This window comes from Ahaetulla prasina, chromosome 13, assembly GCF_028640845.1.
Source record: "Ahaetulla prasina isolate Xishuangbanna chromosome 13, ASM2864084v1, whole genome shotgun sequence".
Taxonomy (NCBI): Eukaryota; Metazoa; Chordata; class Lepidosauria; order Squamata; family Colubridae; genus Ahaetulla; species Ahaetulla prasina.
The window spans coordinates 22,586,051-22,602,347 of NC_080551.1; the positions used below are offsets into that span (position 1 = coordinate 22,586,051).

Below are 16,297 nucleotides of genomic sequence, written 5' to 3' on the forward strand. Positions count from 1 at the left end.
TTACACACAATTCCTCCACGACACAGTTTGGGCTGCATGACTGCAGCTATAAGCCATTCCATCGATCCACGTACTTTCCTCAAGGTAAGGGGTTGCCAGCCAAGATCATCCAAAGGCTGGGAACATTCCTTGTTAGTCAATCAGTTCATTATTCTAGGTCAGGGCTCTCCAACCTTGGTAACTTTAAGACTCGTGGACTTCAACTCCCAGAATTCCTCAGCCAGCAAGGCTGGCTGAGGAATTCTGGGAGTTGAAGTCCACGAGTCTTAAAGTTACCAAGGTTGGAGACCCCTGTTCTAGGTCACCTTTTTGGTGCCGAGTGCCCAAAGCGCGTGAATGCACACGTTGTGTGTCAGAACCCCCAAAATGCAATGCAAGCACACACATCCCGTGCCGTTTTGGGCCTGGAAAGCCTCTTGCATCAACCTGCCCCCCCCACGTGCGCCCTGCCCCCCCCCATGCATGTGTGCATGAATCCCCGCCATGCGCCCTGCTCCTCGCACACGTGCGGCAGAGACTCAAAGCCTAGCTGGACGGCAGGAGGCACGGACACATGTGTGGTGGAGCCGGGCTGGCGTGAGGGCTGGCGTGCCCGCAGGGAGGGCTCCGTGTGCCGCCTGTGGCAGGCCTGCGATAGGTTCGCCAGCACGGTTCTAGGTCCTAGGAACTATTTCAGGATTTCTGTCGTTGGCATCCAGATGGAATAGAGATGGGAAAAAAGAATTTCAATTAAGTATCAGAAAGCCAGGAGGTTTTTTTTTTTTTAAAAAAAAATGGTGTTGTTAACATAAATAAAGGAGATACTCAGTGATGCACAAACAATTATCCAATACAAGGTAGTCCTTGACTTCATTTACTGACCATTCAGTTACAACGGCACTAAAAAAAAGCGACTGAGGACCGTTTTTCACACGACCACGGAGGCCTCCCGCACGGTCACAGGATCAAAATTGAGACGCTTGGCAACTGATTCAGACTTATGATGGCTGCAGTGTCCTGGAGGAGGTCACAGGATCTGCATTTGTGACCTTCCGACAAGCGACGTCATTTGGGGAATCCGAATTCACTTAACAACCACATTAGCAACTTCAATGCATTGATTCACTTAAAAACTGTGGCAAGAAAGGTCGTAAAATAGCGCCAAACTCCCTTAACCAGTGTTTCACTCAGCACATACATTTTGGCCTCAATAGTTCTCTTAGCTTAAAGAAATCTCAACCCGATTTGTAAATTTATTTTATTCTATTTTTATTTCTACTTTGTTTAACGACAGCCATCAAAGATAGCTTTTTTTCCTATCTTCATTTCCTGTCGCTCTTAGAGCCTTTGTGGCTTAAATCGGCATGAATTTGGGAAGTGTTAAGAAAGGGAGAAAAGAAACTAAATTGACTTTTCTTTTGAGGGTTTGCCAAGCCCCTTGAAAGACAGCCAAAAACCTTCCTCTTCTTTTGGTGTTGACAATATTCTCACCGCCCCTTCATCATAAGCTGAGCCGGCTCTTTTGTCCGCAAGGGTGTCGGGCAATTAATTACTTTGTGGTGGGACGCTGAATGGAACTCAAAGCGGACAAGCACCCAACAGCCTCCTTCCTTTTGAGAGTAGCCTTTGCTAACACAAAACGTTCAAGGGGGCTTTAAGATGACTTTTCTACAAAGAAAAAGGGGTTTTTTTTAAAGAAAGAAAGAAAACGGGGAAGTGAAGAGGAAAATAATTAAAAAACCACCCCAAAATAAACACCAAGGACACCTCTTAGCTCTGAATGCCTCAATTTCAAATAACTGTTACGCAACAGAAAGCCATTTTTAGATCAATCCACAGCTCTTGGCTCGGTGCAAAATGCAAATTTAAGTAGCCCTTGACAGGCGAACATTATAAAGGGCAGGCAAAAGATTAATTCCGCTCCAACACATTAAGGGACAAGAGCATTTGCTTGGAACAAAAATAGGAATCTTGCCTCTCCCTCTCTCTCTCTCTCTCTCCTTACAAAATGGGTGACTGACATCCACCCCAATGTCAATCTTGCCTATTAATAGACACCACAATCCTGGGTTAGTGGAAGGAAGCATGGATGGAGAAAGTCTTTACTGAATGTTTCTCCAAAGAATTCCTGGCAAGCCGAGATTCTCCTTCTTAAATAAGAAGGGATTTCAGCTCTCTCATTTACAACAATACAGAGACCTTTAAACAATAGAATAGAATAGAATAGAATAGAATAGAATAGAATAGAATAGAATAGAATAAACAATGTGTATAAGTAGTCCTCGACTTACAACCACAACAGAGCCCCAAATCTCTCTTGCTTAAGGGAGACAGTTGTTAAGTGTGTTTTGACCCATTTAAGACTTTTTAATTCTTCAAGCTTTTAACGAGTTTTTAAAATAAATCCAATAAAATTATCCAAGTCACTCCCTTGATGACGTATATAGGGGGCTTCCGATCGCATCGAGACCAAATTTAGGTTAAGTGTGAAGTTTGTTAAGTGAGTTTTGCCCCCATTTTACGAACTTTCTAGCCACAGTTGTTAAGTGAATATGGTTGTTACGTCAATCCGGCTTCCCCCATTGACACGGCAACCGTCATAAATATGAGTCAGTTGCCAAGTGTCTGAATTTTGATCATGTGATCGTGGGGATGTTTATGGTCGCAAGTATGAAAAACGGTCATGAGCCTCTTTTTCCAGTGCCGTTGTAACTTCGAACGGTCACTAAATGAATTGTTGTAAGTTGAGGATTCCCTGTATTTTTGCCTCTTGAAGTAAAGGTAGTTTTGCTGACAGCACAGAACAAGACTCATAATTACCTAACCCACTAAAATGGAGACAGTCAGAACACAGATAGTCCTCGAATTAAAACAGTTCGTTTAGTGACCGTTCGAAGTTACGTCACTGGAAAAAAACCTTCGAGTTACGACCATTTTTCACACTTACGACCATTGCAGCATCTCCAGGGTCACATGATTTACATTCGGATACCTGACAACGGACTCGCATTTATGACGGTTGCAGTATCCGGGGTCATGTGATGTGATCCTTTTAGATAGGGTCTTCCGCTTGAGCAGGAGGAAGGGGGTTGGACTAGATGACCTACAAGGTCCCTTCCAACTCTGTTATTCTACCTTCTGCCAAGCCAATGGGGAAAACCAGATTCACTTAACAACCGTGTTAGTAATTTATCAGCTGCGGCGAATCACTTAACAAATGTGGCCGGAAAAGTTGCAGAAGGGGAGTAAAACTCACTGAGCAAATTTCTCACTCAGTCACATACATTTTGGGCTCAATTATGGCCTTAGGTTGAGAACTAACTGTACTGTAGCTTGGTGCTCGTTTCCTTCACTTTCCTGTCACTACTCTGATTTTTAAGAAGAAAAAAGAGTGTCAAAAGTATATTCAATTACCCTGCGTGACTTTTTTTGAACACGCCAGTAAACTGTCCTCCAATGCATACAGAACCTAACTTCTAACCTTAAAACAAAGTCACTAAAGAAATCTGGATTCCAGGCCAAATCTTTTCGGTGTCATAGGTGTGGAATTGACACCAGGCCACCACATGGCTTGGCTTTTACAGAGGAAGAAGCTCCTCATTTAAGGCTAAACTGGAAACATTCTTAGAAGCTACAAACATCCCCCACAAAGTGACCCCAGGACTGGACAGAAGAACTTAAGATGGAGACCAATGCAAACAATCCCAACTGCAGGTCTTTTTTTAAGGGACAGGAATTTGGAAGGGGGGGGGGGAGGAGAAGCGATTTTCATCGTTGCTATTCCCTAGTCATGATGTCTGGGGGGATTGAGTGAGTTCAGGAAGAGCAGAAAGCTACTCTTCTCATTCAAAATTTTCCAGAAAATCCACCACTTCTCACAGCACATAAAAAAAAATATTATTTCACGTAATGGCTGAGACAGGTTCAGTAGTGGCCAAAATTGTGGAAACCTTTTGGGTAAAGTGTCTTTTTGAGGTTTGATGGCTAATAAAACTTTTATTTTTGAGTTTCAAGATAATCCTATTCCACTGCTGGAATGGCCTGGGAATAGCCCAGACCTTCACCCAATTGAAAATCTATGGAGGCGACTAAAGAAACTGGTTAGTCAGAAGCGACCCAGCAATAAAACCCAGTTAATAGAAGCCATCATTCAATCTTGGTTTCACATGATAACAGCTGCAGAACTAAAAGACTTGGTTCACTTCATGGGAAGATGTTGTAAGGCTGTATGTAATTCATGCTAAAGATTACCCAACTAAGTATTAATTGACATGGTGATCATTTTTGTATAGCTCATTTTTTTCTACGTGTTTCACTTTTCTTTATACCGTAACTGCTATTCTAATAGCAAATCCTTCATAAAAGTTATTGCATTACATTCTTGATTAAATTATCTTTCCATTAACATATAATTTTATGGCACTACTCCCCCCAAAAAGTGGTGTTATTAGCTAGTTTTAGAAAATACACTTTACCCAAAAGGTTTCCACAATTTTGGCCACTACTGTAGGTTTCTCCAGGTATTCTACAGAAGGTATTACACAGTTTGTTTAGTGACCCGTTCGACGTTACCATGGCACTGAAAAAAAAAAGTGACTTATGACCATTTTCACGCTGAAGACTGTTGTAACATCCCCATGTCATGTGACTCACATTCGGATGCTTGGTTCATAATTATGACGGTCACAGTGTCCCGGGGTCATGAAATCCCCTTCTGACAAGCTAGGTCAAAGGGGGGGACGCCAGATTCGCTTAAGAACCGCATTAATGGATTCACTTAACGTCCCTGTGATTGATTTAACAATGGCAGCGATCGTTAAGATCGAAGTTGTAAAAACGGGGCAAAACTCACTTAAGAAATGTCTCACTTAGCAACATAAATTTGGGGCTCCGTCATGGACGTAAGTCGGGGACCACCTGCGATTCCTGCTTTTTTTTTGCTTCAGTGAAAAGGTTTAGAAAGCAAACAGTGGTTACTAAAGCTTGTTTGTTCTCAGTGCAGCCCTTCTCTGACATTGCCCACACAGCGCACCGTTTATACACATGGGGTATAAATATCCCTTGCGTAAACCTCAATTATGGTAACACGAATAAGCTTCCAGTCCTCAAAGCTTATAGCAAACATGCAAAACGAGATGGATATTTTGCAATCCACTGGCATTTTGCTTCCCCCCCCCACCCTGACCATCATTCTGCTAAATAACTAATTCCTGCAACACTGTCCAACAAATCTAGGAAGGCAGGATTCTCATTGTCTCATCGTTACTCTCATCTTCTCCTGATCTTATAACTATAACCAATTTTTCTCCGGCAGTCCTCAATTTATGAACACAACGGAGCCCTAGATTTATGTGGCTAAAAAGTGAGAAATTTTGCTCAATGAGTTTTGTCCCCTTTTACGACTTAAAAGTTCTTAAATTCGTAACGTGGTTGTTCAGTAAATCTGGTTTCTCCACTGACTTGGCCAGAAAGTAGAATAACAGAATTGGAAGGGACCTTGGAGGTCATTTAGTCCAGGGGTCTCCAACCTTGGCAACGTTTAAGCCTGGCGGACTTCAACTCCCAGAATACCCCAGCCAGCTTTGCTGGCTGGGGGATTCTGGGAGTTGAAGTCCTCCAGGCTTAAACGTTGCCAAGGTTGGAGACCCCTGATCTAGTCCAACCCCCTTGCTCAAGCAAGAGACCCTGTGCAAAAGGGGATCACGTGACACCGCAGTTAAATTGGTAACAGGGTTGTTAAGTGAATTTGGTCTCTCCTCCTTGACTTGGCTGGTCAGAAGGTCGCAAAAAGGGATCATGTGACCCTGGAACACCGCAACCGTCACAAATGTGAGTCAGCTGTCAAGCATCCGAATGTGATTGTGGGGAGCCTGCAATGGTCATCAGTGTGAAAAATGGTCACAAGTCGCATTTTTCAGTGCCGTAGTAACTTCGGTCACTAAGCGAACTGTTGTAGGTGAAGGATTGCCTGCACTTCTAAGGCAACTTCTGTTTTTTTTTTTTTTTACAGGTACAAAATTTAAAAAAAAAAAACCTTGCACATCAAATTAATTTTTTAAAAGCCTGGTTGGAAAATGGAAATCTTTATAAAGATTTTTTGCTGAATGGGAGAAAAGAGCAAGACTTAGCCCCCGTTCCTCAGGGGCTGCATTCCTGAGCCCGAATGCAAAGGCGAGGGCAAATTATCCTGGAAAAATGAACGGATGGTTGAAGGCCCCACTCTCAAAAGGACCAGTGTGCTCAGCCTCTGAGAAGCTGTGAAATAAAACGGGCGCATTGAAATACGGTGGGAAATAACATGGAAGGAAAAAGCAGCCAAGTTACTTTTTCTGAAAATGAACTGAGAGTCTTCCTCGATTCACTGGCTTGCCATCGACTGCCAACTCAGTTGTCTTCTCAACTTAACTACTAAGACTGTATTACTATTCTTCTTCTCATCCTTACTAGTACCTATCTCTTCCCGCTTATGGCTATAGCCATCTTGCTTGTATCTTTACAACTCATATTGTTTTTATCGTTTCCTAGTATGATTTCATTGCTTATTATTATCCTATGACTATCACTAAGTGTTGTATCTTATGATTCTTCAAACACACACACCCCCTGTTGCCCCGAAAATAAGCCTCCCCCTGAAAATAAGCCCTCCTTGAAAATAAACACAGAGCTGGAAATCAGGTAAGACAGCAAGAGGAGCCCCATCTTGCTCCACATGCCCCAAAATCATAAGACCTCCCCGAAAATAAGGCCAAGCGCTTATTTCAGGGTTCAAAAAATATAAGACAGCATCTTATTTTCAGAGAAACACAGTACATGTTTGTGTGTGTATGTGTGTGTGTACACTGAGAGCATATGCACCAAATTCCTTGGGTGTTGAATCACACTTGGCCAATAAAAAATTCTATTCTATTCTATTTTCAACAATAGCCCAGTAGATGCTTGCTTAGGTACTTAAGGAAATCCTCACAAACAGCCCCCAAAAAGTCACCCACGATAGCTATTAGACACGGCATGACACAACCACCGCCCCACAAAAACGGATGCAATTACGCACTCAAACACCAAGAAAAAGTGCTGCTGTTGTTTTTTTGTTTGAATTTGCTGTTAAGAATCCGACACAATTACCCCTTCGGCCCTTGCACACGGCAAAACGTTTGTGCAATGTGCAGACGGTACACAACCCCAGAAACGGTAAACCTGACCCAGCTCCTTCTCGAGATTCTGGAATTCAGTGTGCCAAAAGGCCTAATTTGCACCAAGGAGGCGCAAAATACTCCTCCTAGTTGCATCAGCCGGCCTGCTTTTTAATTGCAACACTTCAAAGGTTCTTCGGCCACCGAAAGCACAAGGGCCCTGTTATTATTCTCAAGGCCGGGGCTGTCCTGAAGCTGTTGGTGTGAACTGCAAACACAACGTGTGAGGGGAAAAGGGGGGGGGGAGAGGGAAGAGAGAGGCTTCCCAGGGTCTGTATAAATAGGAAGCCCACTGGCTTTCTTTCTTTTCTTTTTTCTATGCGCATTTCCCTCTTGCTTAATTCATGGTGGCAGTCAGGAGCCTCTGAAGGTTTTGGCTTCTGCTCATAAAAAAATGAGGAAACGTGTAAAGGAGCTGCTGCTGGGGGTGGGGGGAAATAAGGGAGGAGGAGGAAGAGGAGGAGGAAAAGCTGGCTTAAGAAATGAAATTGCTCACTTCCCAGAGCTCACAATTAACAAAGGTTGATTTATTTAAAGGTTTCTGAGCCAGATTCCTGGGGGGGTTTTTTGGGGGTTTTTTTTGGCTTCCCCAAAGGACCCCACTGGATCTCTTCTGGCCCAATTACTTCACAGGGGCCTAGCTACTTACTTACTTACGACGGTGGCGATGCCTTAGGGGCGATGGGGCCAATTTTGGGGCAACTTTCTGGCAAGCAAAATCCATGGGGAAACCAGACTCGCTTAAACAACCCCGTTGCTAATTTAACGACCGTGGCGATTCCCTTAACAACGGCGGCAAGGGAATGGCCGTTGTAAAATGGGACAAAGTTCCCTTCGCTGCGGTCTCGCTTAGCAAAAGAAACGTCGGGTTTGATTCTGGTTGCAAGATGTGGACTATAAGTAAAAAAGGGAACTAATACCCAACTACGGTGCATAGCTTTCCCTGCGTAAATAAGGAAGAGCCACATCTAACACAAGACAATGAAACACACAAGCTTCAATGGCATCCCCGGGGCGGGGAATGGGGAGAAAACCTTTGGACTGACCTGCTTGTGCTGCTCCTCCACCCTCCACGTCGGTCTCCCCGTGGAAGACCCGGAATAGAGCAAGTTGGGGGTTTCTTTCCCCACTTGGTCCTTTCCCTGGAGATTCCGCTGGGCCGCCAGAACTGGGAGAGGCTTAGAGGAAGGAGTCACTCTTTGGTTGTGGGAAACCGCTTTGGAAGCGTGAAAGTATTTGAGAGCCGATCGCGCATCCTGGCCAGTTCTGGGAGCGTTGTCTTCCAGGTCACCGTCTTCTGAATCTTCCTCCCCTTCTTCTTCTTCCTCTTCTTCCTCCTCCTCCTCCTCTTCTTCCTCCGAGTTCAGAGCACTCTGGTCAAATGTTCGAGAAGCCCCCAGGACGGGAGGCATTCTAGCGGAAGGTCCAAGGATGGGCCCACCGGAAACTTTGCCCGAGGTGGCAGCCAGGCCAGCTTGCTGGACCGTCATCTGTTGAGGGAACTGCAGCGGAGCGTCTCTCATCTGCCTCTGGGGCCGGTCTCTGGGCTCCATCGGGAGAGGGGCCACCTGCTGTTGCTGCTGCTGCTTCTGCAGCTGTTCCACAACTGCCTCCAGCTTCATCCTGGGCTTATCATGGCTGTGCGGAGAAAGGAGTTCAGATGGACTCGGCTCCAGATGAAGCCTTCGGCAGAATATCTGAAACACAAATAACGGGCCTGGGTAATTACTCGTAGTTTTTGGACTATAAGACATACCTAAATTTATAGGAGGAAAATGAGAAAAAAAAATAGCTTTTGGCCTCCCCACGCCGAATTTTTGCCCTCTCAGGCCCCCGGGAGCCTGCAGGGCTCCGCATAGCCTGTTTTTGGCCAAAATGTGCCCGATTTTAGCCTGCAGAGTGCTTTTAGGGGTCTGGGAGGACGAAAACAAGATGGGCGGAGGGCTTGGGAGCCTAAAAACGGGCCCATTTTCGCCAAAAATGGGCTGTGTGGAGCTCTGATGTGCTTCTAGGGGCTCGGGAGGGCAAAATTGCCCTTATTCGGTCTATAAGACACACCTAAATTTTCACCCATTTTTAGGGTGGGGGTGAAAGGTGCATCTTATATTCCTAAAAATACAGTGCTTCTTCCTCTACCCTGCTTCCAAGAAGCTACAAAATGAAAGCAGACTGGAAAAAGCCCACGCACAATTCCATGTTTTCTGATGGAATTTCAGATTTCTCTGCAAAGCAATTACTTCCTTGTAGTAAAAGAAAAAAAAAAAAAGACCCCACCCCAAATCAGCCTCAGAAATGATTTTATCGTATGGGGCACGAGACCCTTTCCGCCTCTCCTCCAGCCATATTTTCTTTGAAAACATCTTTGTTACTTTCTCTTAATGCTACACAAATGGTCTGTTCCTGCATAATGAGAGTAAAATAGGATTTACAACCCCAGGGAAGGGGAGAGGGAGGGAAAAAAACCCCACCCCACAATGTCCACCAATTGTTGTTTTAGCATTACAGTCTAAGAAAAGCATGCAGAAAGATCTTCGTTCAGAAATGTGCGCAGCCAACTTTCTTCCTTGGTTGCTATATATGCTGCTTTTAATTCCAGGGTTAGGATGAAAATGGAGGTGGGGCTGAATGCAAGCACAGGATTCGGCAGTCCAAATTCAAGAAGCCAATGCAAGACTGAAAGACTAACTTACAACCTAGTCCTCAACTTACAACAGTTCCTTTAGTTATGACGGCACTGGAAAAAGTGGCTTGGGACCGCTCTTTTTTCACATACGTTTTTCACACTTATGTCCGTTGCAGCAGCCCCATGGTCACGTAATTTAAAATTGGCAACTGGCTCACATTTACTGACCGTTGCAGTGTCTGGGAATCATGTCATTCCCTCTTTTGCAACCTACTCACAGGCAAAGGGAAGCCGGATTGATGTAACAACCGTGTTACTAACTTAACAACTGCCGTGATTCATTTAACAGCCGTGGCGAGAAAGATCGTAAAACGGGGCCAAATTTATTTAACTGTCTCACTTAGTGACACATTTTGGGCTCAACTGTGGTCCTAAAAAGAGGATTAGCTGTATGTTAGTCCCCTCTCTTTTGTCGTTTCTGTCCAGACACCATTCCTGACCAAATTATTAAATTTCCTTTGGAACTTCCACCATGAGTGTTTATGGGTGCTAAGAAATACCACTTTGAATTCCGTGGAGGCAAAAAACCCACCCCTAATCAATATATTTTTAATGTAATTAGAGATAAAGAAATAAAGAAATGAAAGGTCCTTTGTGCTCTCTGAGCCCGATTGTTTTCTGGCAGACTTTTCATAACCCAAACTTGGTAGCGCCATCAATGCACTGGTGATGTTACGTAGTTGGGGCACGAAACGTCTGCAAGAAAACAACCAAGCTCAGAGAGCACAAAGGACCCCACAGTTCAACCCTGGGCTGCAAATATCCTCCTTTAAATAAAGAAACATTGAGCCTGCCTCCTTCAGCCATAAATATCACCAGGTAGCTTCAAATGCTTGGCAGTTTGCAAAGTAAGCCCACCCTGTGGCAGCCACAGGGATCCAGAAAAGGGAGCTCCATCTCCCTTGGCAACTGGTTCTGATATTGGCCAAAGTGATTTCGTTTGTTCACTGGGATCTGGAGATCAACCCTAGAGGGGGACAAAGATACAGGTAGTCCTCACCTTACGACCACAATGGAGCCCAAAATCTCCATTGCTAAGAAAGATCGTTGTTAGGCGAGCTTTGCCCCGTGTTATGACCTTTCTTGCCGGGTGTTGTTAAGGGAATCACCGCAGCGTGTTCCATTACTAACACGGTCATTAAAACGAATCTGGCTTCCTCACTGACTCTGGTAGTCAGAAGGTGGCAAAAGGAGATCATGTGATCCGGGGACTCAACAACCGCCGTATAAATACATGCCAGTTGCCGAGCTTCTGAATTTCGAACACGGGATCATGGGGTGTGACAAATGGTCCTCGTGTGACAAACAGCCATAAGTCACCTTTCTTTTTAAAGTGCTGGTGTAACTTCAGTCACTAAGCGAATGGTTGTAAGTCAAGGACTACCTGTAGTAAATTTTGCAGCTCTTGGGTGGCTGGCAAGAAGCAACCACAAAACTCTTTGCAGCTGGCAATTGCGAGTTCAAGTGCCTGTCCGTCATCATCATCCTCTCCTCCCCCAAAGCAATTGTGACTTTCAGACGTAATAACAAGAGTTGATGAAATTACGTACTATTTAAAGTTAAATATCAGCCGTAATATCCCCACCCCTCTGCCCTGACTGTGCTTTGGGGCACCCATTTTCCTTTGTTTGTCACTTCTGCCTTCCAGAGAAGTTTATTTTATTTCCCTGCGTCCAATTTTAATTTAGAAACACCACGGGGCCCGTGAAGTGCCATCTACGGGGAGATAATGAATAAGGGGACAATAAATAATGAATGAGCCCGATGGTCAAAGGATGAAAGGCAAGAGCCGCACAATCATTAAAGGGCGGAAATACATCGGGGGAATCGTTATTGGAACAGAATTTCTTGATGTGGTGAGAAACCAAATTGCAAAGGAGAATGGAAGAACAATTCCCTTTGTTTTGTGTTTGTTTTAGCTACTTCTCTGCCAGCAACGAAGCACTTAGCTTCGCCCAGATAAGATGCATGACTTTAGCAAAACAGACCCTCCAAAAGAGCAATAGGATGTTTTGCTAAAATTAAATATGCCCCCGTCTCTCTCTCTCCACCGGCAATAAAATAACCCCTCTGCTATTTTAAGAAAGACCGAATCATCAAGAATTTCCCGTGACTCTCTTGAATGTTTTTTGAAACCATATTGGAAGGTCATCAGCGATCTTGTTAACACTCAGGCTTGTTACCAATTTACAGTTGTTGGTTTTTGTTTTTTTTACTACGAAGACAATTCAATGCATGCCTGCAGGAACAGAAGTATCAGTTCTGACAGCCACAATGGTAGTAGCTAAAATTCTGTAGGTCTACAACACTTTTTGAAACACGCTTAAGTTGCAGTTAGTCCTTGACTTATTGACCATTTGTTTAGTGACCGTTTGAAGTTGTGATGGTGTTGGAAAAAAATCACTTACAGCTGGTCCTCGTACTTAAAACCGTGGCAGCATCCCACTGGCCACAAGACGTGAAACGGCTGCAAATACAAGCGGATTACCAAGTACCTAAAATGCAACCATGTGACCATCGTGCAAAGTTGCAACAGCCTGCCCACCAAAAAGGTAGCTATGATCAGATTTTGAACTTCTGATGGTTGCAATTCAGGGGGGTGGGAATTAGAACTGCAAAATCTGGTCATAACTATCTTTTGGTGGGCAGGCTGCCTGATTGCTAAGTCAGCAGTCATTAAGTGAGGACTGCCTGTACATAAAGGTAAAGATTCCCCTCGCACATATCTGCTAGTCGTTCCTGACTCCAGGGGGCGGTGCTCATCTCCGTTTCAAAGCTGGAGAGCCAGCGCTGTCCGAAAACGTCTCCATGTTCATGTGGCCGGCATGACTCAACGCCAAAGGCGCACGGAACACTGTTACCTTCCTACCAAAGTGGTCCCTATTTTTCTACTTGCATTTTTTACGTGCTTTCGAACGGCTAGTTTGGCGGAAGCTGTGACAAGGAACGGGAGCTCACCCCGTTACACGGCACTAGGGATTCGAACTACCGACCTTTTGATCAACAAGCTCAGCATCTAAGCCACTGAGTCACCGCATCCCTTCTGTACATAAAACCGCCTACATAATAGCTATATTCCTGCACTCCGGGTGCAAGTTTAAAATACATCGCAACAGAATAATTTTCAAAGAAAATCTTATGAACACTTTTCAACATCTTCTTGGTCCACTGCAGGCAGCCTAAACTGAGCTTCCTGGTCTGGAAAGCTCAGTTGTGCAAGAGGTTCATTTGCATATTAATAGGATTACGATAACCTATCCCCTCCCAGGCGCTAATACTTTCTTTGTGCATAATGATATAACCCACAGCTGAGTGACATGATACAGGCTGGATTTGAAAAATCTGGAAGGCCCAAATTAGCCACGATTCTAAGTATGGACATAACTCAAAGCAGCAGTTAGTTCGAAACAAAAAAAAGGCAGCATATAATTTCAACTCAATTCTTTCACGAATAGCAAGTTTATAAAGTTCTGATGGATAGAAGAATATTTTCTTCTCTATTTTGTGCTGCTGGCAACTGAAAAGGGACTTCATTAACAGCAGGCTGAAGAGAAGAGTCACACAGTCCTTCTTCAAGCAGCACTCAAGATTTACTCTCCAAAAGACTGGACAGATCGGAGGGCGATGGCCTTCACTACATGACTAAAAACGCCGTACAACGGAAGCACAGTGTTTGCTGTCCTTGCCAATTGTGGCCTATTAGTTTGGTGTAGTAGTTAAGGCACCAGGTTAGAAACTGGGGGATGGGGAATTCTAGTCCAGCCTTAGACACAAAAGCCAGCTGGGTGATTTTGGATCATTTACCAGGAGACAGGGAGTTCTAGTCCCGCCGTAGGCGTGAAAGCCAATTCGATGACTTTGAGCCAATCACCAGGGGAGGGGAGTTCTAGTCCCGCCTTAGGCACGAAAGCCAACTGGGTGACTTTTGAGCCAGTCCCTCCCTCACAGCCCAGCCCATCTGGGAATCCATTGCAATAACTCTGAGGGCACCAGGTTGGAGATAGCTGCAGGAAACCTCCCCACCACCACCACCACCACAATCCTGGAGATGCCTAGGGCTCTGAACTACAACTCCCATCACCTTCACATCAACGCAAGGAGAGGGGTCCGGCACAGAGCACAGGCACCCATTTCAACACCTCTGCTGAGCGCCATGCCGGGGACACTGCAGCTTCTAAGGCTCTGGACTACAACTCCCATCATCTTCCACACTTACTTGGATGGGGGGGACGACATGCTGAGGGTGGGGGAGGGGCAGGAAAAGCGGGAGTCCATTGCAACCCCTCTGGAGGGCACCAGGTTGGAAATGGCTGATCCCTGACCCCTCCAAACCTGGGGCTATCTAGGGCCCTAGACTATAACTCCCATCATCTTCCCCACTAGCTTTGCAAGGCGGGGGGTGTCTGCTGAGGGTGGGGGAGGGAAGAGCAGGAACCCATTGCAACCCCCCCCTCCGGCAGGCGCCAGGTTGGGGTCCGCAGCAGCAGATTCCCCCCCCCAACATGCAACTAATCTAGGGCTCTGGACTACAATTCCCATCACCTTGCCCTCCGGCTTGGTAAGGAAGGGGGGCGGGGACAGCGGGAGCCCATTGCAACCCCTTCAGCGGGCGCCAGGTTGCAAACAGCTGATCCTCGAACCTCCCCCTCCCCACACCGACCCCCCCCCCAAAATCTGGGGCTATCTGGACTACAACTCCCATCATCTTCCCCACTTGCTTTGCAAGAGATGGGGGGTGGAGGGGCGGGGAGAGCGGCAGCCCATTGCAACCCCTCCGGCGGGCGCCGGGTTAGAAACAGCTGATCCCCGACTCCCCCCCCCACCCACCCACCCAAACCTGGGGCTATCTGGACTACAACTCCCATCATCCTGCTCATTTGCCTGGCAAGGAATTGGGGGGGGGGACACACACACACACACATGCTGAGGGTGGGGGGAAGGGAAGGAGCCCATTGCAACCCCTCCGGCGGGCGCCAGGTTGGAGAAAGGCGGCTGGAGAACGACCCCCGCGACCCTCTCCCTCAGCGCCCCCGGGGCTTCCCGCCCGGCAGCTCCGCGCCCTCCGCGAAAGGAAGCCCCCCCGCCCCCCGGGAGAATGGGGGGAGGGCGGGGGGCGAGTCCCAGCCCTGCCCTCCCCTCCCCGCCGCTCGAGGTGGGGGGGGGCGCCTCACCTCCTCCTCCTCCTCCGGCGGGGTCTCCTTCGCCTCAGGCGCAGCGCCCGCAACAGCAACAGCCGCCTCAGCCGCGCCCCCAGCCCCCTCCCCCACCGGGCCGGAAAGAGGGGCCGCAGGAGGGGACTCTATGGGCCACGCGCCGGAAGAGGCGTCACCGAGCGGCTCCCGGATAGAGGAGGGGGGGAGCAGGAGGCGGGACTCCTTTCGCCACTTCCGGTGTTGGGGGAGGGGAGAGAGGGGGGGCTGCAGAAAGCTCAGGGTTGCCCTGGCAGGGGAATAGTGGATTTTGCTTGTGCCTTTTTTATTATTATTACTTAAATAAAATTACTTTTCACACTGAATGAAATGCAAAGAAGAGAGAGAAAGCATGCCCCCAAATTCCACATATATATATATATATTTGGTAGAAGAGAAGGGAGGAAATATTGAAAGTAACAACAACTTAGAGAAAAGAATAGAAATAGAATAGAAATAGAATAGAATAGAATAGAATAGAATAGAATAGAATAGAATAGAATAGAATAGAATTTTATTGGCCAAGTGTGATTGGACACACAAGGAATTTGTCTTGGTGCATATGCTCTCAGTGTACATAACAGAAAAGATACGTTCATCAAGGTACAACATTTACAACACAAATGATGGTCAATATATCAATATAAATCATAAGGATTGCCAGCAACAAAGTTACAGTCCTACAGTCTTTAAGTGGAAAGAGATGGGTGATGGGAACGATGAGAAGATTAATAGTAGTGCACACTTAGTAAATTGTTTGACAGTGTTGAGGGAATTATTTGTTTAGCAGAGTGATGGCTTTCAGGAAAAAACTATAAAAGAAGGCATATATTCACAGACATACATTCCCATGTAGAGAATATTTGTAGTGGCAAGAAAAGAAGGCCAGAGAGCACCCAGGACCGTACATATATTTATAGTTATAAAATTGCACACACTCATTTTTTAAAGGAACAGAAGCCATCTGTGTAATTCGTTACAGCTTCATCTAGATCAGGGGGTCCCAACCCTTTCTATAGCCCACACTTCTAGAATACTTCTGATACATTCTCGCATCCCTTACAAAAATAAAATTCTGACTGGCCCCGCCCCCATCTATTCTCTGCCTCCCAAATCCCAGCTCATCGGGAGGAAATGGGGATTTTTGCCAGTAACCTTCCCCTGGAGTGGGGAGAGAATGGAGATTTTACAGTATCCTTCCCCTGCCACACCCACCAAGCCATGCCACATCCACCGAACCGGTAGTAAAAAAATTT

At 46.0% G+C, this 16,297-nt stretch overlaps 1 protein-coding gene across 1 annotated transcript in view; it reads right to left on the bottom strand.

Annotated features, from left to right (window-relative positions):
- ARID3B (AT-rich interaction domain 3B) overlaps positions 1-15,105 on the bottom strand; it is a 41,504-nt gene extending 26,399 nt beyond the window's left edge. Inside the window, exons 1-2 of the mRNA XM_058156672.1 lie at positions 15,024-15,105; positions 8,216-8,866 (exon numbers count right to left, since the gene is read on the bottom strand). Coding sequence (XP_058012655.1) covers positions 8,216-8,791 — 576 coding nt within the window. The 5' untranslated portion in view covers positions 8,792-8,866; positions 15,024-15,105. The remainder of the gene's footprint in view (positions 1-8,215; positions 8,867-15,023) is intronic.
- Positions 15,106-16,297: the final 1,192 nt, after the last annotated feature.